Source organism: Polyodon spathula, chromosome 5 (genome assembly GCF_017654505.1).
Source record: "Polyodon spathula isolate WHYD16114869_AA chromosome 5, ASM1765450v1, whole genome shotgun sequence".
Classification (NCBI taxonomy): Eukaryota; Metazoa; Chordata; class Actinopteri; order Acipenseriformes; family Polyodontidae; genus Polyodon; species Polyodon spathula.
The window spans coordinates 36566469-36592460 of record NC_054538.1 but is presented as its reverse complement, the minus strand read 5'-3'; the positions used below and the strand labels follow the sequence as shown (position 1 = coordinate 36592460).

Below are 25992 nucleotides of genomic sequence, written 5' to 3'. Positions count from 1 at the left end.
TGAAGAGAGAATGTTTACTTCCGTCAATAATTCTGAGAGAAAGAGGAACAACAAAGATAAATATTGTCGTATGAAAAACAGTAGTGTTATTTATCACCAATAGTTTGTAAACAGGTATCTTATAAATACTAATATAAGCGTTTTCAGTTTATGCTGACAACTCGATAAAGTCTGATGTTACCTTGCTTTTCTGTTTTACCTTGCTTTTCTGTTTTTCATGCAGTCCGCCGCTGTTTGCTTTTGTTTTTGTAAGATATATATATATATTTGATATATATATATATGTATATATATATATATAAATAACTGTTTGCGGCCTAGACGGTATGTTTTTGTGAACGACAGTAACCAGTATATTTCTGAGTACTACAGTAGTTTGTTTCTGTGCGCAAATTTGACAAAACAAGTTTGAAAATAATCATAACAGGTACGATGCAGTAAATTCATAGTAACATAACTTTTCTACGTCCAGCTAAACTTGTCATTTCCTGTGCATGGAAATTATAAAGATAGCTATTCATTTTTCCTCTTCGTAAAAATTGGATTGGTAGGTGAAAGATGCCATTCTTGGGTCAGGATTGGAGGTCTCCAGGATGGAGTTGGATAAAAACCGAGGATGGATGGAAACGTTTTGAGTTATTTAGCCATGAATTAGGAGACAACAATATCGACCTTGACCTGAACGAGTAAGTTGCAACCGTTTGTTAAAAAATACTTGATTAATGTCTTGTTTTGAAACAAAGTTGTGCACATTTTTACTTTCAAAAACACACGGCTCACTAAATGGATATTATAACGAAAAATGCATTTGTGATTCGCCCAATACGTGCCGCTTTGTTAAACGAATCAACGTGGTTAGTTGTTGCAAATGTAGCTCCCCTTGTTTGAACTACACGGGTTGACAGTTATCTTAAGTGAGGGTGCATAATGTGAAAAGTACTGTACGCTAGCAGCAAACTTGAAGTGTCCACATGGAGGCTGTTTAACAAATGAAAAGTATTTGTACAGTCACACCTCAATAAAATGCCCAAAACAGCAGTGTTGTCACTTAGACTTTAGGTTGAGTAACACCTTGTTTTGTTATTACAGCTCACACCCATCCATAGACACAGAAACTATGTGTTAGTAGTACTATTCAAATCTAACTATCCACTGACTCATGGTGCATACCTTTGCACCTTTAGCTCCATTATTAGAGCCACCATCTAAGTTTGATGAAAACTTGCTATGGACACAATACAGCACAGGTTATATGAGTATCAGAATTTAGGTCATGGTAGCAAACTTTTTTGCTGGGCTAAGGAATGCGTTGATTTAAAGGGTAGACAGTCAGTATTGTACAGAATAAGTGATTGATGTTAAAGGCCATGAACAGTTGTTGTGTGTTACAAAGTACAGCAATGAAAAGAAGCGTAATTCAAGAGCGCTTTTAAATAATACTACAGGTAGTTCTAGTTTTGTAAACACTTTGACAATATGGTCTAATGCCATTGTATGGTTGTTTAACATGTACACATCAGTTTTATATGTCAGTTGCAGGACATGTAAAATACCTAAAATAAAAACAAGCACGCTGTCTGACTGCAAGTAACTTGTCTTTACCATTGGCTGTTCCTGTTTGTAGATAAATAATTTGTCGAACAGAACAAGTTAGAAAATATATGTAGTGAGATTTGCACTGGGTGTCATGTCGGTTACTGTTGCATTGACCTTTAACCTGGGATCATAAAGTAGTAATAGCACAAGGGACTAGATCTGAAAATTGAAAATGACATTGTGTCATAGTATAGTAAGCCTCTACAGTCCCCCTGCCCCATGGTTAGCACATATTAAAGTATTATAGTGGTAGAACAAATGTCCACTATCTGCTTGAGTACATATGGCCTCCAGCCAAGCTTAGCTTGATGCTTGCCAAAGGTGCCCTAGCTTTTTAGATTATGTGTGGTTCGGGTTATGCTGGGGAAAAAAATAAGGTAGGTAGGTAAAACTTTTAATTACACTTTTTTTTATTTCCTGAATAAGCAGTATGAGCATGGTAAAAGTGGCAAGTGCTATTTTACAATACATTGTTAATAACCCCTGTTGTACTTTCATTAGTTACACTGTCATCCTGCTTCATTCTCCCACCTCACAGCTGGCTCAGGCTCATTTTGAGGGTGCATCTTCAAACTTTCTATCTGCCTTGTTTTATGCTATAGGCAGGTAGCTCTAAGGAGTGAAACTAGTGGAACTAACATATAGCAGCATCATTACTGTGACACTTGGTGACTGTCAGTACATTCTTTTCTACATTGAAAAAATATTGCCATAAAGTCTGCTGCAAATAAAGTAATTTTTGTAGTAGAGGGGAAAATAGAGATGAGTCGCCTATTAAAAATAACAAATCTGCAATAATTGTAATCTTGAATTCAGAAAATAACAGTAGATGTGGCAATTCATTAACCATTAAGTGAAACAAATCAGTTTTAGCTTTAAAACACCCTCATAAATTGAGGGTTTTTTTTGTGCATTATTAATATTATCATGGTACATTTGTTTAGACACTAAAAAGATTTTTTTTGAATACAGCCTTGTTTATCTTAAACGTGATTTACAGTGATGTATTTGCAACATTAATATCTGAAATCTGTCATATTTCAGTTTTGACAAATGAAAAATGCTGGATTAACTGGGTCAAAGTCAACTTTTATTCCTACAGTACACATTGCAAATACGAAAGTCAATAAACTGAACCCCCCTGTGATTTCCCAGCACAGCACTGGACGTTGCAGAACACTGCCTGTAGAGCTGAATTAAAGCATTGTAAAAATAAATAAATAAAAATGCCTACACACAAAAATCCCAGAAGAATGTGCCCGTGACCATTGGGATTTTGTTGCGGAAGACAGCAAAGGAAAGAAGGTACATCAAAGTGTGCAAGCACTGTCGAGTTACTACTATACATATTTGACACATTTTTGCAATCTGGAGACGCAGCGCCACTCACACTTGCCAATTTGAGCTACGATGTCTCACTGTAGATCAGGGATTGCAAGCTACACAAACTACACGAGATATCTTGTCGCGGACTGCGCCTATTTTCATTGCAGAATCGTAGACATCTTTAGGGAGAGTCATGGACTCAAGCGAGGAGGCAGTCGCTGTTGTCTGTGCATAAAAAAGAAGAAAACGCAGAGATCCATTTCGACGCGCAATTGGCTAGACATGGCCAGTATGGACTACTGATTTTACAGTGAGAGCTCGAGGTGAGGCAACACTGGAATGAAATATGAAATACATTGTATTACTTGTATGAGGCTGATATAATAGGAAAGTGGATATTGCTAATTTCATACTCATGCAAAATCCAGCATGAGAACTTATACCTCAGGGCCATAGACTGCACAAATGTTCAATATTGCGATAAAAAAACCCATTTATAACAGTTATAACATTGTAGCAATGCCAATATTTATTTCCTTGATGTCTGTGCTCTGAACCAACTTAGTAGTAGGTTACTACAAGTTTGTCATAGGTTTAAATATGCAACAACGTAATCTACATTCTCTCTATTTCTCACACACACAGACGCACACCCTTCCTCCTTGTATTTTGAATACATTAGCAATACAAGCATACAGTAGGGGTTTGAAAGGGATATCGAATACGAGTGATTGTAGAAATTGATTGCCATGAGAGCACGTACTGCCACACACAGTATCTGCTTCGGCATTAACAAGTTATAACAATTATTTACTTACCAGGTACCTGAAGTTCAGAAGCAATTTCCCTCCATCTTTGTTCCTTCAATGATGATATCATGAATCATGATAGGAAATGTCACTTATGTCAAAGAGACACGGGTGTTCCTGCCACATCTCCACCACCCTTTCCTCAATTTCGAGGCTCTGCACCTTGCGGGGCACAACCTTTCTCTTCGTCGCCATTGTTTGCTAGCTTGTCCTATTGGCTACTGGCAGCATTCGTCAAGAAATCTGCCCGTAGCCCCTCACACATTTCACAAATTGCTTTGTCCGGGACTAAAGTTTTCTGAAATGTTAGAAATTCGTCGGGATGTTGTAAGAGCGTCGGGAGATCGCAGAAGCCATTAACGAGGCAATGTAGACCCACACTTATCGATCATTTTGTCCCAGATTTTAAGAAATTGGTCGCTGATTCCTCAGCTCGTCGGTGATCAGCAAAAATTGAGCAGTGTAAGCCCGGCATAATCTAATTATTGGGAGTGCCTTACTATTACACCACCGGTTTCTAAATGCTGCCTACAGTATTTAATCTTAACTAACCTAGATTTTTTTTGTTTTTTTAAAAAAGGGCACTTGGGAATGTTCCTTATGCTTCTGGAGACCATTGAGTCAGTACAATCAGCTAGAGTTAAATTATTGTTTACTTTTCAACAGCCCATGTGTCAACTGTTTTTCACTTTTACAAGTTTAAAAGTGGTAGTCCAAGTGACTTGGGTCTTGGATTTAGAGCTGAGGCAGCATTGTTAGTATATTGCTTGTTGTTTTTAATTTGACAGATTTGGGTTTTCACATTTGGGATGCTGACTTCTTATTGCTGTTACTTGACTTTTCTATTTCCAAGTGAAAAACACATCACACTTCATCTTAGATTTTTAGTATCGTTAATGAAAAAACACAATAAAAACATAATGCAGTGTATCTCTCTCTTGCTTTTACAGTGTGTTATTTTCTTTATCCCCATAACATCCTTTATGTATCCCCCCACCCCCAATATTATGGCTGCATGGATATTGTGAACTTATTTAATGAGTTTTATAGTCAAAATATTTAAAAATCTAATTTGAATATAGTACATTTTAAATTTAGGATAATGTCAAAGACAATATTATACAGTCCTTCAGGCTTCATTTCACAGAAAAATATTGTTGAACACTTTTGATCTTCAGGCTGCTGATAATTTGCATGCTTGCCTTTTGTGTCATTTATTTGATGAATGGGGGTAAAAGATGTACAGTGTTTACATTTAATTATTACCATGCCTTCACAAGCTTATCGGCTTTGAAATGTTAATTTGCTAATAGAGTACAATGAGTAGGATGTTTTTTTAATGTCACTGGTACATATTTCATTCTAACCTGTGGTATAGAACAGAAGTACAGAATTGTTCAGTTTTTTAGATATTCATCTGAAGTATTTCTCATGCAAATTGATCTGTACATTCCATTTTTGTTTTAATATAAAATATTATATTAATGTCTGTTGAGAGGATGCAGTTTATCACTTGTACCATTCTGCAGCAGTTGCTGCCATGGACTGATCACACTTGCTGATAAAATGATAATGTTGACCTTATGACAGCTTCTTTCAGGAAGATGGTTCACCTGCCCATAGTGCTGCATGTGTGAAATATCACAGGCAATCCATCAATCCACAAAAGTATCTGTTTTGAAGACTATAGGGAATTACAAGAGCCATAATCTGTATTCCTGTGTGCTCTGTGCCCATTCATTTGTTTATGTAAAGAATTTATATTTGACCTGTACAACAGATCAATTACTTCAGTAATTGAATAGGAAACTGCCATCTGTACATGAATTTCGTTATCAGATTAGTATGGGACATTTGCGACTGCTTGTGGCAAAATTTTTATTTTATTTTTTTCAAGGGGGGGGGGGGGTTGTGCTGAACAGTATGCAGCAATTGTACCTCTTTTTTTAGTACACTATGAAAAACAGGTACCATTGCACTCTCGAATTAAGCTAATCCTGGTTGCTGCTTAACTAGGATTTGTTAAGTCAAGATAATTTAGCAGAATAGATCCACAGAGATTCAACATCTCTTTTCCGGGGTGATGCTCTTGCCAATTAATAAGGATAGTGGAATTAAAGACTTATTAAGCTACGCCAGAATTGTATTAGAATGTAGGCATATAGAATATACATTTTATTAGAAATTGATTCGGTAACATTAGCTTCCAGCTGTAGCAGCTTGTATCAGACAGTAGTTGCACATTGGAATGTCGCAGAATCAACTGAATCAAGCTTAAAATTAATCTGCGCAAGCTACCAGCTTTTTTATTTTGACTTGACATATTGAAATCTCAGATCATATCTATTGGACAGGCATATTGAAATCTCAGTTCACATCTATTGCACAGCAAGACACCATTGGTCCAAATGTATTGTATTATATGATCTACCACAACTAGCTAATCAATACTTTGCACTGACGAAAGCAAACAGTCCTGTGCTTGCAATTGCTGAATCATGCTCATTCTAAACTCTACAGCAAGTTATGTGATTTAAAGTAGATCACTGGTAAGAGATTGCTGCCACTAGGAGCTCGATGAGCACATGTTTGGTTTGCATTTTCCTTTTTTTATTTTCAGAACTTGATGTCCTTTTAAAGTTCATAATTACAGTGTTGATATTTGAAATATCATGTACTGATCAATGTTCAATATTTTCTGTATCCAATTAGGTTGCAAGATGAAAATAAAGAAAATCTGTTTCCAGGTGAAGATTGTGAAGTTGTAGCCAAAAAAAGAAAAAAAGATCATTTCAACAACAATACAAAATCTCAATGTAAGTATTTGTAAATTTAAAAAGGGGTTAGTGCAAACTTCCTTCACTAACACTGGTTCTTAATCTAAGGAATACATTTTAATTAAAGTGCTGCCCTCTAATCACTTTTAAAAATGAACTAATGAAGAAAAAGGTTGCTGTTTAGTTACCAAATGATATTTGTATCCTGCATTAAGTTTGGCAGTCCGTAGAATGTTCCTCTACGTCATACTTTTAGAGGTGTCGTGGGTCAGCATTTATACACAGAGCAGTATAACATTCAATTAGTTGCAGAATGGCTTGAAAATTAACCCTGAAGTCTGTGCACAGTGTAGAATGGAAATGTTTGCTTTGATTTGGATGATGATGAATTCATAAAAGATAACAAGACCTTGTTTTCCTCCATGGATATTATAAAGCAAAGCACCACTAAGTTTAAAGAATAAGTAGCTTGGTTCCGAAAAAAATAAACATTATACGTTCCCATGTGTTGCTACAATGGTTTAAATAACAAACCTGTCATTTGTCAGGTAAGTTATTTAAACAGTTGTAGCATCATGTGGGGTAATGTTCTATTTTTCGCAGCCCCGCGTCATACTCTTTAAGTAAGTTATTGCTTTTCATATGTAAATATCTGTTCACGTCTGTTGTGTTAATATTAATATTACTTGATATCGAAATACATGCACTATAACGATTAACATTTTCATATCACTGCCCACCTTAGTATTTACCATTTAACAGGACACAAAAAATAGGAAATTGATGAAATATGTAGCTCTGAATACATTTAATAAATCTATATTTTGTGATCTTACCTATTTATTTTTCTGTCTCAAGTTTTCTATCAGGAGAAGTGGATTTATGTTCAAAGGGAAAGTACAAGAGAAGTGAGTATTCTAATGTAATGAAATTTTCCAAGCTTTTATTTAAATGTAAATCTAATATCTGAAGTCTAACATTCTGCTATTAATTCTGTTTACAGAGACATGGTTACTGTACCTTAGGAGAAGCTTTTAACCGCTTGGATTTTTCCAGTGCTATACAAGATATCCGAAGGTTCAACTATGTTGTTAAAGTAAGTTGTTATTTGTTATGTTAAATTTAACAGGTTGCCTTTAGTATTGTTTATTTGATTGAGACAAGTTGAAATCAATATAGAGCTTTTAATACCATTAAAACTACAGGTTATTGCTGCAAAGTGTACAGCAAGTTCCCCAAACGCAGACAAGAAGATTCCTCAATTCAGTATTTTTCATGACTAATAATTGCAACAATATGCACCAGTGCTTTAAAAAAAATACTGAAATCTTTAGTGCTACATCCGTATGTTGCTGAGCATCCTGTTTACTTTTTAGTAAAAGTAAAACACATAATTTATTTATTTGGAAGTTTCTCTTGTTTTCACAGATAAACTTGTTTTGTTTTTTAGTTGTTGCAGCTAATTGCAAAATCCCAGTTAACGTCTTTGAGTGGAGCTGCTCAAAAAAACTACTTCAATGTTCTGGAGAAGATTGTTCGAAAAGGTAAGACTTCCCATTACTATATTTATAATATTTGTTTTTTGTAAATCACTTCTTCAAAATTAACGTTCAAGTCGTATTTACCAGGTTATATAAACATGTCTGCTAAATGTGTGTGTGACACTATATACTATATATATATATATATATTATATATATATATAGATATTCATATATATTATATATATATATATATATATATATATATTTTTTTTTTTTTTTTTTTTTTCAAGTTTTTCTGTTTGGTTTTTTCATGATTGTATGCACGCGTGATTTCTAGTTGCTAATGAATGCAAAAGTTTTCCTCAGTATTCCATGAGTAATGCGGTTTGCTCAGAATTCCGCGTGTAGTCTTCAGGCTTCGTTATACCAGATGAAATGGTTTATTCTGACTCCGGACAATGTTACAATTTTGGTATGTATTTTTTTTTTTTTTTTTTTTTTTTTTCAAGATTGCTAATCTCTGGGTTGTATAAGCTTTATATTACCAGTGGTGGACAATGTCACTTCATGGGTATTTCCAGTAGCCATTTTTATTCCTTTTACATTTGAGGTAAATAAAAACAAACATCACAAAACATGTTCGCCTGAACTGATTTTTTTTAAATATTAATATTTTTGAAAAATCATTTCAGATGAACATGTTTTGTGGTGTTTGTTTTGATCTGCCTCTTAAGTGTAAAGGAATGAAAGTACTGGGAATTTTTTTTAAATTAGGATTTGAGAGCGGGTTTGTGTTGTATTTGTTTCAATATTTAACTTAGTTTAGGCCATAAAATGTACTGGCAAAAGTAAAAATACCTAGTTGGCTACTGTGTTAATGCTGAGCGTGCTGTCTGTTCAGTAACTTGTTCACAGTGTGTTTACAACATTTAGTCAAAGCCTCCTGGCTTTGTTAGAGAAGACTGTGTTATTATGATATGCTGAAATAAAGTTTCAAACTGGAGACAAGTTCCTATTGCTGTTGTGGTTAGCGTATTGCTGCTGACAGCAAACATTGTGCTCTGTTTATTTTTGTGTTTTTACTGTACAAAATTTAAACAGATCGATTGAACATATACAACACAAAACATTTTTTTTTTATAAATTCAAAAGGAAATAATTTTTAGTGGGGGCTTCAGGTAAGTCTGATCATGGTGCATGTGTTATTTGTTTTGCAGTTCTAGAAGACCAGCAGAATCCTAGGTTGATCAAAGACCTCCTTCAAGACCTTGGTTCCACACTCTGTATTCTTATCAGAGAAGTAGGCAAGTCAGTATTGGTGGGTAACATCAATATTTGGATTTGTCGCTTGGAGACGATACTTAACTGGCAGCAACAGCTGAACAACCTTCAGATACCCAAGGTACAGCACATTAAACTTGCAATTCTGTTTTTGGGCAATTTGGAAATTAGGTAATTGTAGCTTGTCAATAAATATATTGACCACTAGAAGCCGATAAAGTGGCTTTCTTGAACAATCACAAATATACTACAAGCTGAAAAAGTGGCTTGCAAGCATCATGTGTGCCGGAGCAATACAAGCTTTGTATAAATTATGATTTGGTTAACACCAACAGCCAAACAGAAGAGAGTGTGTCAGTCTGTCATTGCAAATTTCTTTTTTTTTTTGCAAGTTGTTTTTTTTTTTTTTAAGTGTTTCTGTGGCTCGATCGAAGGAGATTTGACAACTACAAAAATGTATAAAGTGTGTTATAAAGGTTTATATTTGTGGTGAATTTACAAAAACAATATCTGACAGAGCTAAAAATCTATAGAATCAAAAAAAAAAGCTGTGGCATCACAAAAGTCGAATACGCGACAGACTGCTGTATATGATGATAAATTACTAAAATGAATACATAAAAAATGTGTTTTGGTGAAACTTGCATGTGACCGGTTATACGTTAGCATGTTATTCAACGTTTAACCACTTCTTTAGAGATTATATGTTTTAAACGTTTAAAATTCCCATCTCTAGTGAAGAGGCAATACGAGTCATACTGGTTGTCAAAGCAATTTCTATTTGACACGCTGGGTTACCAAATGGTAATAAATAGAAATCTGTTTACAGACATATGGACATTTTTGCATTTGATCGGTGAAGAGAAGATTTAAAAAAAAAAAATCCAACAAGCGTAACAAGGTTCTTCCACAGATGAACAAGCTGATCACAAACTTTCAGCATCACTATGTGCCTGAATGGGAGCTGTCAATTGGTGAGGGAATGATTCCAGCAAAAAAAAAAAACTGTTTAGGATTCAAACAGTACATGAAAGATAAGCCTGTGAAGTTTGGGACCAAATCTTTTGAGCTTTGTGAATCAATCAATAAGTAAGTTTACATTTTGAGATTTACACTGGGGCTGAGAGAGAATTTTGATGGATGTGGACCATGATGATGGATGTCTCTTGTGTTATCTGTAGAGAGTTGTATGTTGTTAATCTTAACTGATGATGGCTGTCTGTGGTTTCTTGTGTTGCCTCGCCCCTTCCACTGCTTGTAAGGAGATGGGAGGGAATGCAGAGTTAGAGTTAAAAACCCCAACATTGCATTTCCTTACTTTTTGTGGTTTTAATATCAACCCTAACATTAACAAAGTTGTTCCTTCCTTTTTGAGAACATGTTTATAGCTAGAAAGCCTGTATATTGTATTATAGAGCACTAAAAGTAAAAGTGGCTATATTTGTAAACTTGATTAAGCACGGCACAGGTTCATATGTGCTAAACACTGACACAGGTTTAGTTTTTCTTCACCTATTCACACAGTGTTTAGCTTTTCAATACTTCAGTTTGTTTAAATTATAATCAATGTGTTTGTTATCTGTTGCCTGTAGGTATTTAATTTTATGTTTAATTAAGTATACTGGTAAGTTGTTCTCTAGATACAGTTTAATCACAGTATATTTGTGCTATTCATAAGAGTAGGTAAAGACGGACACTCCATACACCCCCATATTCTGATTCTCTTTAATAAAGTACATTGTAACCAAGTCATTGCAATTGGAAAAGTAGTTCTCTAGATACAGTTTAAACACAGTGACAGAGAAACATAGTCCATACACCCCCATATTTTGATACTCGTAATAAAGAATATTGTAACCAAGTTTCATGACAATCAAGAGAAGTGGTTCTCGAGATACATTTCCCAGTGTTTCACAATCCAGTGCTGGGGACTCACTAATAGCCCAGATTTTTTGGTGGGAATTATTAATTGTGCCGCGGTCACCACCAGTTTACAGTTTTTCCCCAGTTTTGAATTTGGTTGCTGTGCAAGCATAATTCGTGCTATAAACCAGGTTTCTTGTTTGCCTATGACAGCTCATTACGAGTGCAAGAAAAAGAAAGATAACTAACAGTGAATTAAAGAGCAGCATTTTAATACTGTACATTCAGTTGTCTTTTAAAGAAATGTATATAGTTTAATACAGGACAAATACGTTTTTGTAACATTAACTGGAGCAAAACAGTTTTGTCATTATCTAAAAAAGACAAGAATTGTCGACTGAAAGCTATCAATTAGAATTTTTTTAGGTGTTTTTTTCTTTATGTGCATTTGTATAAGACTATGTTAAGAAAAGTTTGGTAACATTGGTGTTTTGTAACTGAGCTGTATCCCGTTAAGACCGCCGTTTATCAGCTGAGATGATTATTGGTTGTTAGTTGCACTGGAAATTAATTATATCCTGTGATTTGCTTAGTAAAGCCCGGCCACGCAGCATTTGACAAGCTGCATAAAATGTTACAATAAGCAGGTTTGTGAGATGATGTTAAGAGATGTAATTTCTCAAAGAACCTATTGTACATGGCGAGTGGTTTTTGAAACATTGTGATAATTCACAGGCTGTAATATTAAGCGAGGCAGTAAGATAAAATGGGTTCATCTGTGTATAAAAATAATGCTTTTTTATCACATTCCATCAGAGTTAGGTTTTCGGTAATTTGGAATTATGTACTGCTTTATTTTATATCTTGAGCTAAAAAATATTTATTGTGTGTGCACCTGCTGTGTGTTTTTAAATTGAGCTTTGCTGTGTTTTTTTTATTACTGTGTCTTGTATTGTACAGCGCTTTGAGATGCTCTGTATTGATGCGCTATTATTATTATTATTATTATTATTATTATTATTATTATTATTACTGTACAGTAGTTCATGATTATACTAATGATTACCCAGATCTTTTAAAGTGTCTGAAATGAACATCCAAAATTGTGAAACTGCAAAGGATGAGACAAATCTGTACTTTTGAAATATATATGTATTAGTAAAATTGTATTTTTAAATGGAGAAAAGTTGCAAAATGTTTTTATATTCTTTCATGTTATTTCTAAGTTTAGCCAATAAAATGGCTGTCCTTAGCCACATGACTATCAGTCGTCTCTTTGACCAAAAAAAAAAAAGATAATTCAAGATACTTTTTTACATATCCGTAGAACAGAGAATTACTGTGCGATAGATGTTTTACTAGTAAATTTATTCTGAAATTATGAAATCATTTTCTATTAAAAAAAGCACAAGTCCACTAATACCAGATTGTTTTAGGGAATCCCTCTGTGTCATATACATGAATGTAAATTATGTGATTACTAGTATCCACCAAACACAAACACAACTGAACTTTAGTTGCCCCTAAAGTGGCTGGTCAGAAAATTATTGCAAAAGCAATACAAGTTGATTTTTTGAAGCTATTGGATTCCGTAAGTTATTTACAGCATGTTAGAGGTTGTCCTCATAATCATGGGCATACTTTAGACCTAGTGATTTCTCATGGTTTGGATGTTCAAAATATAGTAACTTCTGACCTTTCTCTTTCTGATCATCTTGCAATTCATTTTGAGATTAAACTACCCTTAGTTATAAAGAGCCAGACTCGTATAATTAAAACTCAGGTAGTTAACTCATTAACAGCTACAATGTTTTATGAGGCTTTTAATATATTGCCAATTGCTCGGGCTGTATCATTAAATTAGCTGGTTGACACCTATAACACCTACATGATTAACAATTTTGATACTATCGCTCCAGTTAAAACACAGAGGGTGTTTTCCAAAAGAAGCACTCCATGGTTTAATGATTTTACTCGGAAACTGAAATGTGATGGTCATAAATTGGAACGCAGATGGAAGAATTCCCAACTACATGTTCGTTGTCTTGTGTGGAAAAGCCAACAAGTTAAAAATAAGAAGTCTTTGTTCCAGGCTAGGCTTTATACTATTCTAACCAGATTGAAAAGAAATAATAAGAATCCTAGATTTCTTTTTACATCTGTAGATAAATTAGTAAATCCACCTTTTTATTACTTTTACCTCCAGTATTGGTTCAATCTTGAGTTTTTAAAATTCTCTCAAAATAAAATTCTTGACATCAGAGATCAGATCTTACTGACTCCTTCTATTGTGGACCTTTTGTCCTACTTCGAATTAACTAGACCTGATAAAGTTATAATGGGAGGCTTTCTTGTTGTTTAATTTTAAAGAGGTCACAGTGTTAGTTAAGCATATGAGACCAACCACTTGTTCCCTTGATCCTATTTCTACTAAACTCTTAAAATATATATTTATTGTTGCTAATACAAGCATTTTAACAATTATAAATCAATCACTTTCATCTGGTATAGTTCCTACTGCACTTAAGGTTGCAGTGGTTAAATCCCTGCTTAAAAAAAGTAATTTTGGATCCTACAGTTATTAACAACTATAGGACAATTTCCAGTTTTCCATTTTTAACCAAGGTCTTAGAAAAGGTGGTTGCCAATCAGTTGTTCAGTTTTTTTTAGCTTGTAATTCTTTATTTGAGAAACTTCAGTCTGTATTCTGATCTGAACGTAGCACTGAGACGGCTCTTGTTATGGTAGTAAATGCTCTTTTGATAAGCTTAGACTCTGGCTTTCCTTCAATTTTAATTCTTCTTGATCTTAGCTCTGCCTTTGATACCGTAGACCATTCCATTCTCTTAAATCGGCTGGGGAGTTTTGGCAGGTGGTGTCCATTCTTGGTTTATCCATATCTTTCCTGTAGGTTTCAGTATGTTTCTGTTGGGGAGATGAAGTCTGATTTGTCAGAGGTTGTCTGTGGTGTTCCTCAGGGTTCTATTTTGGGTTCTCTGTTGTTTTCATTATATATGTTGCCATTAGGTGATATTATCCACAGGCATGGAGTGAATTTACATTGTTACACAGATGATACTCAGTTGTACTTGTCTTTCAATCCAGACAATCCCTCTACTGGGGCACTATTAGCTGCTTGCTTTGCGGACATAAAGTGTTGGATATCACAGAATTTTCTGATGTTGAATTCTGATAAAACAGAGGTCATGCTTGTGGGTTCACAGCACCAATGAAAAAATGTTTATTTATATAAAACATATCATAGCAGCCTTTCCTCAGAACTAAAACTTGAAGCAAAAAAATTGGGGGTAATGTTTTAAAATTACTAAAGCATCCTTTTATCATTTGAGAAATATAGCTAAACTTAGATCTATTATTTCTGTATCTGACGCTGAGAGGCTAATGCATGCCTTTGTTTCAGCGAGAATCGACTATTGTAATTCACTTTTTTTCTGGGGTTCCAAAGTATTTGGTGTCTCGCTTGAAGCTTATTTAGAATGCTGCTGTAAGAATTCTAACTAAAACTAGAAAAGGTGAACATATTACTCCTGTCTTGGCCTCCTTACACTGGCTTCCTGTGCAGTTTCAAATTGATTTTAAGATTTTATTTGTAACTTACAAAGCCCTTAATAGATTAGCACCCAGTTATTTACATTCCTAAATGGAGCCTTGGTTCTCAGGATGCAGGGCTCTTGGTTATTCCAAGAGTAAATACAAATAGTATGGAAGGAAGGGCCTTTTCTTATAAGGCTCCTACATTATGGAACTCTCTGCCCTATTTTGTCGGAGAAGCTAGGAGTGTTGCTATTTTTAAGACAAGATTGAAGATTTCTTTATATACACAAGCCTTTTTAAAATAGTCTTTTTATTAGTCTTTTTTATGCTGTTTTAGTTTTTATTATGATGTGTGTATTATATTTTTTGTAAAGCACTTTGGGGTCTATGATACAAGGTGCTATATAAATGAAATGAAATAAATAAATTAAATTAAATAAAATGATCCAATGAACATAAGAGGGTGAGACAGCTTGCATCCATCCAGACAAAATCAGGCATCTAGCCAGAAGGGTTGCAAAGGCCACAGTATCTGACTGCAGCCTACATATGGGAATACTGTTAGGTTCCATACCAGAAAGTGAAATGAGTTGGGTAGGGTCAGTGGGCACTTACAAGGTTTGAGAGAAGGTCTCAAAGACAGAGGTTCAGAATGGGGCCATCCTGGGACAAGGTCAGAACACATGGATGTGAGAATCGGGAGCTAGTTTGGATCTGTCACAGGTTGGATTCAGTTCAGGGTAGATTCTGGCCAGTTTGACTTTTGACCAGTGGAGGCGATGTAACACTTTAAATTGAATGAGCCCCTGTCGAGTGCAAACTGAAGAGGAATGCACACGGGCAAGAATGGATTCCAAATGTCATCTGTGAGGTTGAAACCTAAATCCTATTCCCACATGGTTTTCAATGTAGACAGTGAAGGGCAATGCAGAGACAATATAATGTTATACATTTTAGATATAACACCCCTACAGCCAGGGTTGAATTCTAGTGTAGAATCAATAGTGGATTTGGGAGGCAGTAGAGGAAATTGAGCAACTTTATTTTGCAGAAAGTTCAGAATTTGCAAGTAATGAAAAAAGTGTGTTTTGTGTTAGGTTAAATTTTAGGGAAAGCTGAAATGATGCAAAAGTATTATCAATGTGTAAATCCATAACTGACTCAATACTACCTCTGTACCATATACTAAAAGCAGAGTCTGTCATCGAGGGTGGGGATCAGATGGTTTACATTGACAAGGGCAGAGATGAACCTGGACTGCAGACCAAACCGCCACCTAAACTGATCCCAAATCTTGAGGGAGTGACACACCAGTGAGAGGAGCATAACCGGGTGAATAGGGAAGTGGACTGACAAGAAGCAGCCTCCATCGCTGTCCACGCAGGCCCGTCTAGCTGGGGGTGAGATTGTGACCAGTGCAGTAGATTTCAAATGTTAGCCAACCAATATAGTAAAATTGAAAGTTAGTTAGAACCATACCCCAGATAGAGAGCAACCTTGTCTTGTACCCAGGTGGAGAGGGAAGTATTTAGATTGCATGTTATTTGTGCAAACCGTGGCTGAGGGGGAATTCTGTGAAATACATTTGGGACCAAAGCCAAACCAATATAGAGCAGCAAATGGGTAATCCCACTCGACACAGTCAAAAGCCTTTTCCACATCAAGTGAAAAAATAACCTCAGGCAAGGGAGAAGGAGTATATGTGATATTGAAGAGACAGCGAAGATTAAAATAAGAGTGTCTTCCCTGCAGAAACCCTGTCTGGTCAGAGGAGATTATGGAGGGGATAACTGATTCAAGTTGGTGAACCAGGCTCTTAGCAAGAATTTTAAAGTCTGTGTTAAGAAGCAATATCAGATCCACAGTCAAGAGGGCCCTTATACTGTTTCACTAACCGTGATATAGATGTTTGGTGCAGCGTTGGGGGTAGGGACAGAGAAGTAAAAGATTCAGAGAATATAGCACTCAACAAGGGTGATAAACAGGGGCTACATTTCTTGTAAAATTATATGGGAAACCAATCTGGGCCGGGAGATTTACCACTCTGCATTGACCTAATAGCTTGAGTTCTTTCATCTGGAGCAAAAGCCTCCTTAAGGCGGTCTTTAGAGTCTAAGTCAACAGCCGGAACTGGGAGGCTCCCTAAATAAGATTCAATTAAAGAGGGCTCTGCAGGAGATTCAGATTCAGGGTAGAATAAAGTGTTTCAAATTGATCATTGATCTCCTGCTGATCAGTTGTAGGCAGGCCTGATTGAAAATTCATTTGTGGGATTAAATGTGACGCAGCAGACTGACGTAGCCGATGTGCTAAAACTTTGCTTGCCTTGTTATCGTGTTCATACATTGCCTGCCGTGATCTAATCCTTAATTGCTCCAAATGTTTAGTGGAGAGAAGGGCAAATTCAGTTTGCAAAGTCAAACATTGTTTGTCGCTGATCTAGCTGTAAAATAAGGTCAGTTAATTCTGAGAGGCATCTTGGTCGGAGTCTGTTTGATTTGAGCGCAGTAGGAGATTATTTGTCCACGTCAATATACCTTTAGGGTTTGCCATAATGTGGCTGAGGGATATAGAGTTGGTATCAAGAAAAAAAAGTCTATTTGGGAAGAAAGAAACTGAATAAAGTTATGATCTGAGAGCAAGAGGGGGTTGAGTCAACAAGAAAGGCAAGATCTCGTCTGTCTGGGGAAAAACAAGCTCCAAAACCAGAGGTGCATGATCAGACATACAGTGCCTATAGAAAGTGTACACCCCTTTTCAAAATTTTCATCTTTTGTTGTCTTATAGCCTGGAATTAAAGTAGTTTTTTTTTCATTTATCTACACATCCTACCCCACAACTTCCAAGTGAAAAAAATATTCCAAAAATTTGTAGAAAATTAATTAAAAATAAAAACTGAAATAGCTTGGTTGGATAAGTGTCCACCCCCATTGTAATAGCAATCTTAAATTAGCTCAGGTGTAACTAATCACCTTCAGAATCCCACACCAAGTTAAGTGGTCTCCACCTGTGTTAAATTATAGTGATGCACATGATTTCAGGCTAAATTCAGCAGTTCCTGTAGGTTCCCTCTGCTGGGTAGTGCATTTCAAAGGGGGGGGGGGGGGGGGTGGAGACTTATCCAGTTATGATCTTTCAGTTTTGTATTTTTAATATATAACTTTTTCTCCCCCTTAACAGTGTGGAGTATGGTGTGTAGATAAGTGAGGGAAAAACAATCCTCATTTAAATGCATGAAACTCTGAGGCACTAACACAACAAAATGTGAACAAAGTTCAAGGGGGTGTAGACTTTCTATAGGCACTGTAACTATGCCATGGTAAGTACATGAGTGGACAGTGGGAAGCAGTTTTTTGTCCAGAAAAAAATAATCAATACAAGAGTACGTTTTGATGAACAGGTGAAAAAAACTAATACAGCCAAGCGGTTGTAAATGGAAAGTGCCATGGATCAGAATCCCCATTTGTCAAGAAATTAACGAATAACCAAGGAAGATTATGAAGGATGTGCTAGATCTGAGGACAAGTGGTCTAGCTTAGGATTTAAAGTGCAGTTCATGTGTATGCAGTATACAGATATATACACGTACAGGTGCACTCCACTTATAACGGATACTGTTAGAATGGAGTTCAGTTTACAACGTATTGAGGAGGCATGTCCCTGCCAAACAACCGGCTTTAATATGTTAGACGTAGCAAAGACGCAAACCTCAGCATAACAACTCAAGTCATCGCTATGTATCCCAGGGAATGTAGTTCAGAAGCTGCTGTCAGCCATGCAAATCACACAACTCCCATTCATCAGCAAATGCCTGAAAAGCACAATTTCAGTGAAAATAATAATAATAATAATAATAATAATAATAATATATAATAATAATAATAATACAGTACACATTAAATAATCATGAACAACATTTGATTTTGCAGACAAAAAGGATCTAATGAGTCCACATTTCGATTCTCCAGATCATCAGTCTTTGCATAGAGCTTGTTATTTTCAGAGGAAAGCAAGCTACAGGTTAATTCAATTGCAGCATCAATTGCAGCAAGGCAGGTTTCAAACACATTCATGGAATCCTCCACCTCCCGTGCATTCTGACAACATGGCTTGAATGGGAACAATTGCTTTCTGAATTTCGGTACGAAGGGTAGCAATCTCGTATCATATAACTTCCTTGACGATCCTGTGAAAATCTTCAAGCATCATGGAGCTGTAGCCAGACCCCACAGCTCTCTCTCCTGTGATCCACTCAGCAACGAAGGTAGTTGTAACAGCAGCTGTCGACTTTTTGCCTGACTGTTTCAGAGGCATTGCAAATAAATTGAACAGCCAATAAATCAAATAAAATAGAAGCATGTACTTTCACCTTTGTGTATAAAACAAAATAAAGATGGTTTAAAGAAAGGATTGATAAGGATTGCATGTGATTTATTTTTTTAGGTTGTGGGAACTCTACCTTTTCATCTCTACTCCATAACTGGCCCCCTAATGGTCTCTTGAAAGCCAGTTCTTGCTTGCTCATTGTAATGTATTATATCCCAACACTTCTGCTTATCCACTTATCAATCCGGGTTTGTCCTAAAGTGAGTGTTTTAGTGGCTCGCAAGTGACTTTTGGGACTTCGATAGATATCTTAGATTGCTGTAGCCAGTGCTGTTTGATCACACCTTTTCTGTACAGAACAAAAGAGCAGTATTCTTTTTTGTTTTTGTTTTTAATTGACAGCTACCAGTAAGCTACGGATACCTTTTTAATAATTAAAATTTTGGAAGTGGCAAGTATATCCCCTCTTGTTTCGGTTTCAAAATTATTGTTTTCAAATTCCTCTAATCACTCATCAGACTCTTCTTTACTTCTGGTTTCTGACTCATAATAATAATAACAAGCAAGTTATACCAATATTAAATTAAGATACTCCATGTATCATAGATGCACAGGATGTTTGCAGGAAATGTGATTGGATAAAAATGTCATCGGACAACCCGCACCACCCCCACAACCCTTCATTTCAAAATAAACATCGAATAGTGCTAAGGATGAAGTGTGCTCATGGAAATCTGAATACAAAATGATTCAATGAAATGACAGCAATTCTGGAAAGATTGAATAAAACCAGTGTGCCTCAAAATACTATCCCGATGTCACATTTGAATAGACTGAGTAAATTTTACTTTACTCTGAGCGTTTACAATGGTAAAAATCTGTTTCACCACAAGTGTTCTTTTAGGAAGTGTTCTTATATGTGGAGACTACTGTATTTTCTTTTCTAATGTACCTGTGTATGTCCTGAGGCTCAAGTGGTTAATATTTTTAAAAAATCATAGAAAATGCATGCACTGGGGGTCGACTAGGGAGGGAGGGAAGGGAAAATATGTTCATAATTGTATGTAGAGGTGTTGTTTTTTGATATGTATAAAAATGTGATCACAAAAAAAAAGAAAATGCATGCACAGGAAGTATACCACATTAAACCTGAATCAGTTTCTCTTGATTTGCTAACCATTTCTGCCTCCCACTTTCCATGGATTGGCCAGCCCTAACCAAATCATGATCATTTGCTCTGTTCAAAATCTCAACTTTCTCAGCCTTTGGTACGACACAAAACAAGGGTTTTTGAGTTTGCACATTGCTTTCCATTTTGGTGTTGTGATTTGTGGTCCGACAACTAAAAGCCACAATGGCTACGTAATATATAAAAATGACATACTTTTCTGTAAACCTATCTATAAAAACTAATCGGGTAATACATTTATATGTTCTTTATTACCCATCAGTGAATTATCTGCATTCAGGTTTATGTTTTTGTTTTTTAATACAGCAAGTAAGCAATGGTGTTACACTTGATGACCTCCCACTCCATATGCAAAACAACATTTTGTACAAGTTTTCTGATGGCTGGGATATTGTTAACTTTGGTCAAGTGACATCAGCTTTGCACATGCTCAGCGAAGACCGGCATCTGTGGAAAAAACTTTGCCAGTATCATTTTGCTGAAAAACAAGTAAGCTCTCCATGCCTATCAGTATGTTTTTTTTTGTGTGTGTGTTTTTAATATTTTTTTTTTACCAATCGAATAAAGGGTGTAATAGTAATGATGGATGATGGAAAATCGCTTTGAACCCATGTGTGCAGCTAAATAGCATAGCAGATGGATTGCTTTAAGAAAAGTTTGCAATTCAAATGTGAAACTGCAGAATGTTCCCTTTTGCAGCACCACCCTGTGAAGCAAAAATAACCTATTAAAAAAATAAAAAGACAATAGTCAACATGTACATGTTTCTGTCAAGTACTGGATCACATAACATCCCAGGTATCCAGAAAAGATCATATAATAATGCACTCTTTCACAAGAAAAAGTTTTAAGAAAAATGTCAGACAAGTCACAGCTGACATCTGCCACTGTACAATAATCAATTAGCTAGACAAGAGATTTACCACTAAGATGTTTGTAAGCCATCGAATACCAGTGTCATTTTCTCTGCACAGAAGTGTTTTCTGGAATGTGGAGAATCAATGGCATATTATATAGTGCAACATTCTAAAAATTGCAAGGTTAAACTTTTCTTTTAGCCACCTTTTAACTATAACATGTAAAACTTGTAATATTGTAGTACATATGTATGTATATATATTATATATATATATATATATATATATATATATATATATATATATATACTATATAATATTATGCGATCTTAAAATCCCGTAATGTTGTGTAAATTTTATCCTTAGCATACTGTTAACGATATGGGGCATACAGAAAGTTACAATTTGACGAAGATATGCTTCTCCATCCATCGGTGTTGATTTCGTATTAAATTACTTGGGGAAATCAGGAACAAGTATAAAAATCTAATGCAAATTATTATTGCTACAGTCTGAATTGGTCAAATAGCCTGGTCTAGTTATAAACTGTTTTGTCTTTTGGTCTTTCTTTTATGTAATGTCTTTTGAAAATATTTGTAGTCCTGCAGGCACTTAATTTTGTCAGAAAAGGGGCATGTGGATTGGAAACTGATGTATTTCACACTTCAAAAATATTACCCAAAGAGGGAACAATACGGTGACACGTTGCAATTCTGCAGACATTGTAGCATTCTCTTTTGGAAGGTAAGTAAAATGAAATACTGTATTACTGAAACAGCAGTGTAATACTGTATGAGTGCCTTTTTATTCCTAAGTGGCGCTTTTTGCATTCTTTCTTTCTGAAAATAATGCATTCATAATAGTGGGTATTAGCCAGAATTCTAAAAGGTTACGACAGCCTTGCAGCAAACTGACAATGTTAATGTCTCTCTGCATTTGATTGCAAATGTCGAATTGCTTTTGAAAATATGACATTATGCTGTTATGCCACTATCCCCTACTTGTCTAGTTGCAGTTTTTTCCATTGTGCTGCATTCCTGCTAGTCTACCATGACCTTCCAATTTACTCTGGTTCCCCTTCTATTTTATTAGCCCCCAGACTCTGAACTATTACATAAAGCCTCTGATCCTATTTCCTGTTTAAATTACTTTCATACATTTTTTAATGGTCACTTTTTTATATAAAAGTATAGATTTCAAAGTGATATAGTGTTACTTGCTGTTATGGTTTTTGTGCAAGGATGACTAAGCAGTGCAAATAAAAAAATTAAAATTTTCCCTGCTGGTCAACCTGCTAACCAATCCTAGAAAACAACTTGCATTTTCAGACCAGCCCTGCCTGTGTAATGTGTGAAAAGTGTGTCATACATAGAAGGTAGTTCTTTGTTTCCAAATGAATGGTTCTCTTGGTAACCAGCTCCAGCAGAATTAAATCATGTAACTTTTTTAGATAGTTCCTTTTCCATAAATCCTCCTGTGACAGGACAGCATCACTAGCAAGATTGTTTCAACCAGGAAGGGAGATTCAGACACAGAAGCTGAAGTTTCAAATGTGGTAATACACACTTTATTTACAAACACTTAAACACTAAACATTAAATAGAACAAAACAAAATGGCACAAGGGCTCAAATAAAAGGTCTACAAAACACTCACAAATACATAAACAAACAGACAGGACGAGACAGCACTGAATAGAGCCCTGCATCGGGTCGGGTACCCGCGAATGAGCCGTAAAAGCAGGTCTGGTTTGGGTCGGGTCTGAATTTGAATCGCCAAAAACATTTTCTGTCCTTATGGTGTACTCGTCTGTAATCCTTTTCCCAAATAATGGTTTAGAAGGTAAATGTTGTGATATTTCCTGCACTAAAGCAGCAGGCAATTAGCTGACTAGTGTTTATGGTTTGTATTGCCGCTTGTTTGATATGTTGCAAGATCCTTTTATCAGGTCTGCTTGGTGATATTAACAATGTCTGTGGACGAGGTGAAACAAGATAGCGCAGGGTTTATATCGTAATAATAATGCAAGAGGTAAATTGGTGTGGAAAAAGTTTGGAATTATTTAGGAATCCTAGCTAATTAATATAATCAACATGTGACAGCTTAAACCTGTCATTATGTTTTTGTGAACTACAGCCACAAAATTGGTACATTTCTGTGAAAGCACAGGTTTAGCTCCCTTTCAACTAGTGGCATGAAAGTAATCGACAGGTATTTTATCGTAAAGTAAGTAGAGATAGTTAGTTAATATAAATTGTTAAAATATATCCAGACCACTAGAGAATGCTACCATGCTGTATAACCTATTGTATAAACTTAATCTGTGGAGAATAGTAGAGATATCTGTGTGTGACTGGTCTTATTAAAGCGGGTCGGGTCATGGGTTAGAAGATGTTGTTGTAGCAGTGTCAGGTCCTGTAGTAGCGGGTCCAGGTCGGGAGCAGGTCATACAAATCGGACCCACACCAGACTCTGGCACAGAACATAAAAAACATCCCCCTCTCGCCAACATCAACTCTAATCATTCCATCTAACTAACACCTGTGATCACCCTATTTATACACCTGAGGCTGGAGCCTTAATTAGTCATTTATTCAATTCATGGCTTCAGCCACATTCCCACGTGTTTTGACAGGAAGAAATTTAACCCAGTCCTTGCCAACCCATTATTCCCCACACCAACACACACAGACTGCCACACCTCCTTAAAGGAATTATTTCACACTTGTGCATAGTTGTACATACACATACACCTGCCACTTAATTATCTGAAACTGTATTATCCAAATAAATTCACTAATTTTCAAATAAAACTGCCTGTAGGTGTAGGAAAATCAGGACATGGCCATTGAACACCAGTTTGCAGCATTTAAACCTGCCATTTTATTATTTTGCATATTAACTGCAGCTTTAGTTCTAAAATCCATTGGTCAGATATAGTATGGACTGTAAGATAAGCATTCTAAATAAATAGTGGTCTGTGTTTACATTTTTGACAAATATATCTGCAGCCTTATGGCTTATCTGAAAGAACCAAACTCATTTTACTCTCCACCTGCTCTGAATTTGCTTATAATTTAATACACATTTTTTACAAGGACTTCTAAGGTGCATTTAGGCCTCCATATTTGGAACAAACAAGTATGTTACTTTAGCATTATTAGATATCAGAAATCTGCCTTCCCTTGCTAATCTTTAACCTTTCCTGTTTTCCCTTCATGCTTACTCATTTCCTTTCTCCCTGATCTCAAAGGATTGTCATCTTGCTTTATTATTCAAGGTACTTTATCCATTTTCATCACAGTTGTGCCTGGTTATCTTAATCTGTTTAGAATTTTGAGAAACCCCATTGTCCTATTACTGTATCTTGAACTGTATTAGAAACATTATACATTTGTGCATTTTATTATATTGTTGTGAAAAAAAAAGGCTGAAATTGGATGACGGTAATATTTCGTAACTAGCCTTTACGTCTGGGAAAACAAATATGTTTATGTAATCCATATACAATCACAAGGAGAACGTCTCCTTCTGGCACAGCTTCCTAAAGCTACTCATAATGTCCTGTATGATACCAGCCTTCATCCTTGAAATCAAAATAAGCTTTCCTTGCCTAAATTCTGCCACTGTATGGTTTGTGTTTAGTGGTCTGACATGTAGCTTCAATCTAAAGCAATATGTTTGTTTCTTTTCTAGGATTCAGGACATCCCTGCACTGCTAATGATCCAGATAACTGCTTTATGTCAGTTTCACCACAACACTTCATTGACCTTTTTAAGTTTTAGTCCATTCTGTTAACTTTGTTATTCTTGTAGAGAAAGGCAAACTTGTGGCTGCTTGTTCTGCTTTATGTGCAATATTTTTCTTTCTAAAATAAAAGGGTTCTGTGAAATATATAGTGTTGTATTGTGAAGGTAATTGCAAGTTGTAGAAAAGTCAGTGGATCAGTGGGCCCTGTCTAGAACACACAGAGACATGTTTGTGTGAAGAATAAATCCATAGTTTAAAGTGTTGTTAAAATATTTCTTGGGGGGTAATTCAGTCATTGGTGACGGTCAAAGGATGGGCTTTTATTTCATTTGTAATGAACGCACTTAGACTAAAGCATATTGTGTGTGTGTGTATATATATATATATATATATATATATATATATATATATATATATATATATATATATATATATATTTAATGTGTGTGTGTGTTTTACTTTTTTGTATTTTATTGAGTTGTTTAAATCTTATATTAACACAAATGTGTTATTGTTCATTTGTCATTTAAAAAACAAAACCAGCAAATATACTTATTTTTTTTTAATGATATACTTTTGCTAAATCTGCTATGGAACAGAAAGAAAAATCTGAATCCGTTATTTATGAAAACTGATTTTGTATCCTTTTGTGTTATATTTTGTAACCTACCTGTATAATTCTATGAACAGATAATGTATTGACAGAAAGCTATGCTTTAACTAGTGATACCATTACAAATTATGAATAATAATGAAATGATAACGACTAAAAGGTTTTGCTTCTGTTTTAATACTTTTTGAGGCTTTTTGTTGAATTTGTATTCCTAACTGTTTTGCTCCGATTTATAACCTTTGACATGATGTGACAAAGGGTGTTTTTACTTGGTACACAGTTCTCTCAATAAAGTTCCATTAACGGTGGTATCCCGTGTACATGAGTCATTTCAGTGCTGAATTCTTTTAATCGTTGACCATATTATTTCCCACTCATTTTCAGTCAGCCTTTGCATACATTTATGATTCTCAAAGTTCCATTACAGGCGTTGTCCAGTAGAAATTATTTGTTTCCCTGAAACAATGTTTTTTTAAACTCAGGGCAAAACAACTATACAATCTTTCACAATTCCATTTATCTTCATGTTTACAAACCATCTAGGTGATATGACATACCCATTAGAT

The 25992-nt window shown here is 35.5% G+C and overlaps 1 protein-coding gene across 3 annotated transcripts; it reads left to right on the top strand.

Annotated features, from left to right (window-relative positions):
• On the top strand, positions 1-24959 carry LOC121315922 (F-box only protein 25-like). 3 transcript variants are annotated; one of them, XM_041250534.1, is made up of 11 exons: positions 1-427; positions 552-686; positions 6444-6547; positions 7367-7416; positions 7512-7604; positions 7959-8052; positions 9210-9394; positions 20513-20695; positions 21664-21807; positions 24316-24342; positions 24759-24959. In XM_041250534.1, exons 2-11 carry the CDS (start codon positions 559-561, stop codon positions 24846-24848), a joined length of 1098 nt encoding a protein of 365 aa, XP_041106468.1. In that variant the 5' UTR covers positions 1-427; positions 552-558; the 3' UTR covers positions 24849-24959. The 3 variants fall into 3 exon arrangements, with proteins under 3 accessions (XP_041106468.1, XP_041106467.1, XP_041106466.1); XM_041250533.1 differs by lacking the exon at positions 24316-24342 and having other exon boundaries at positions 1-114; XM_041250532.1 differs by lacking the exon at positions 24316-24342.
• Positions 24960-25992: the final 1033 nt, after the last annotated feature.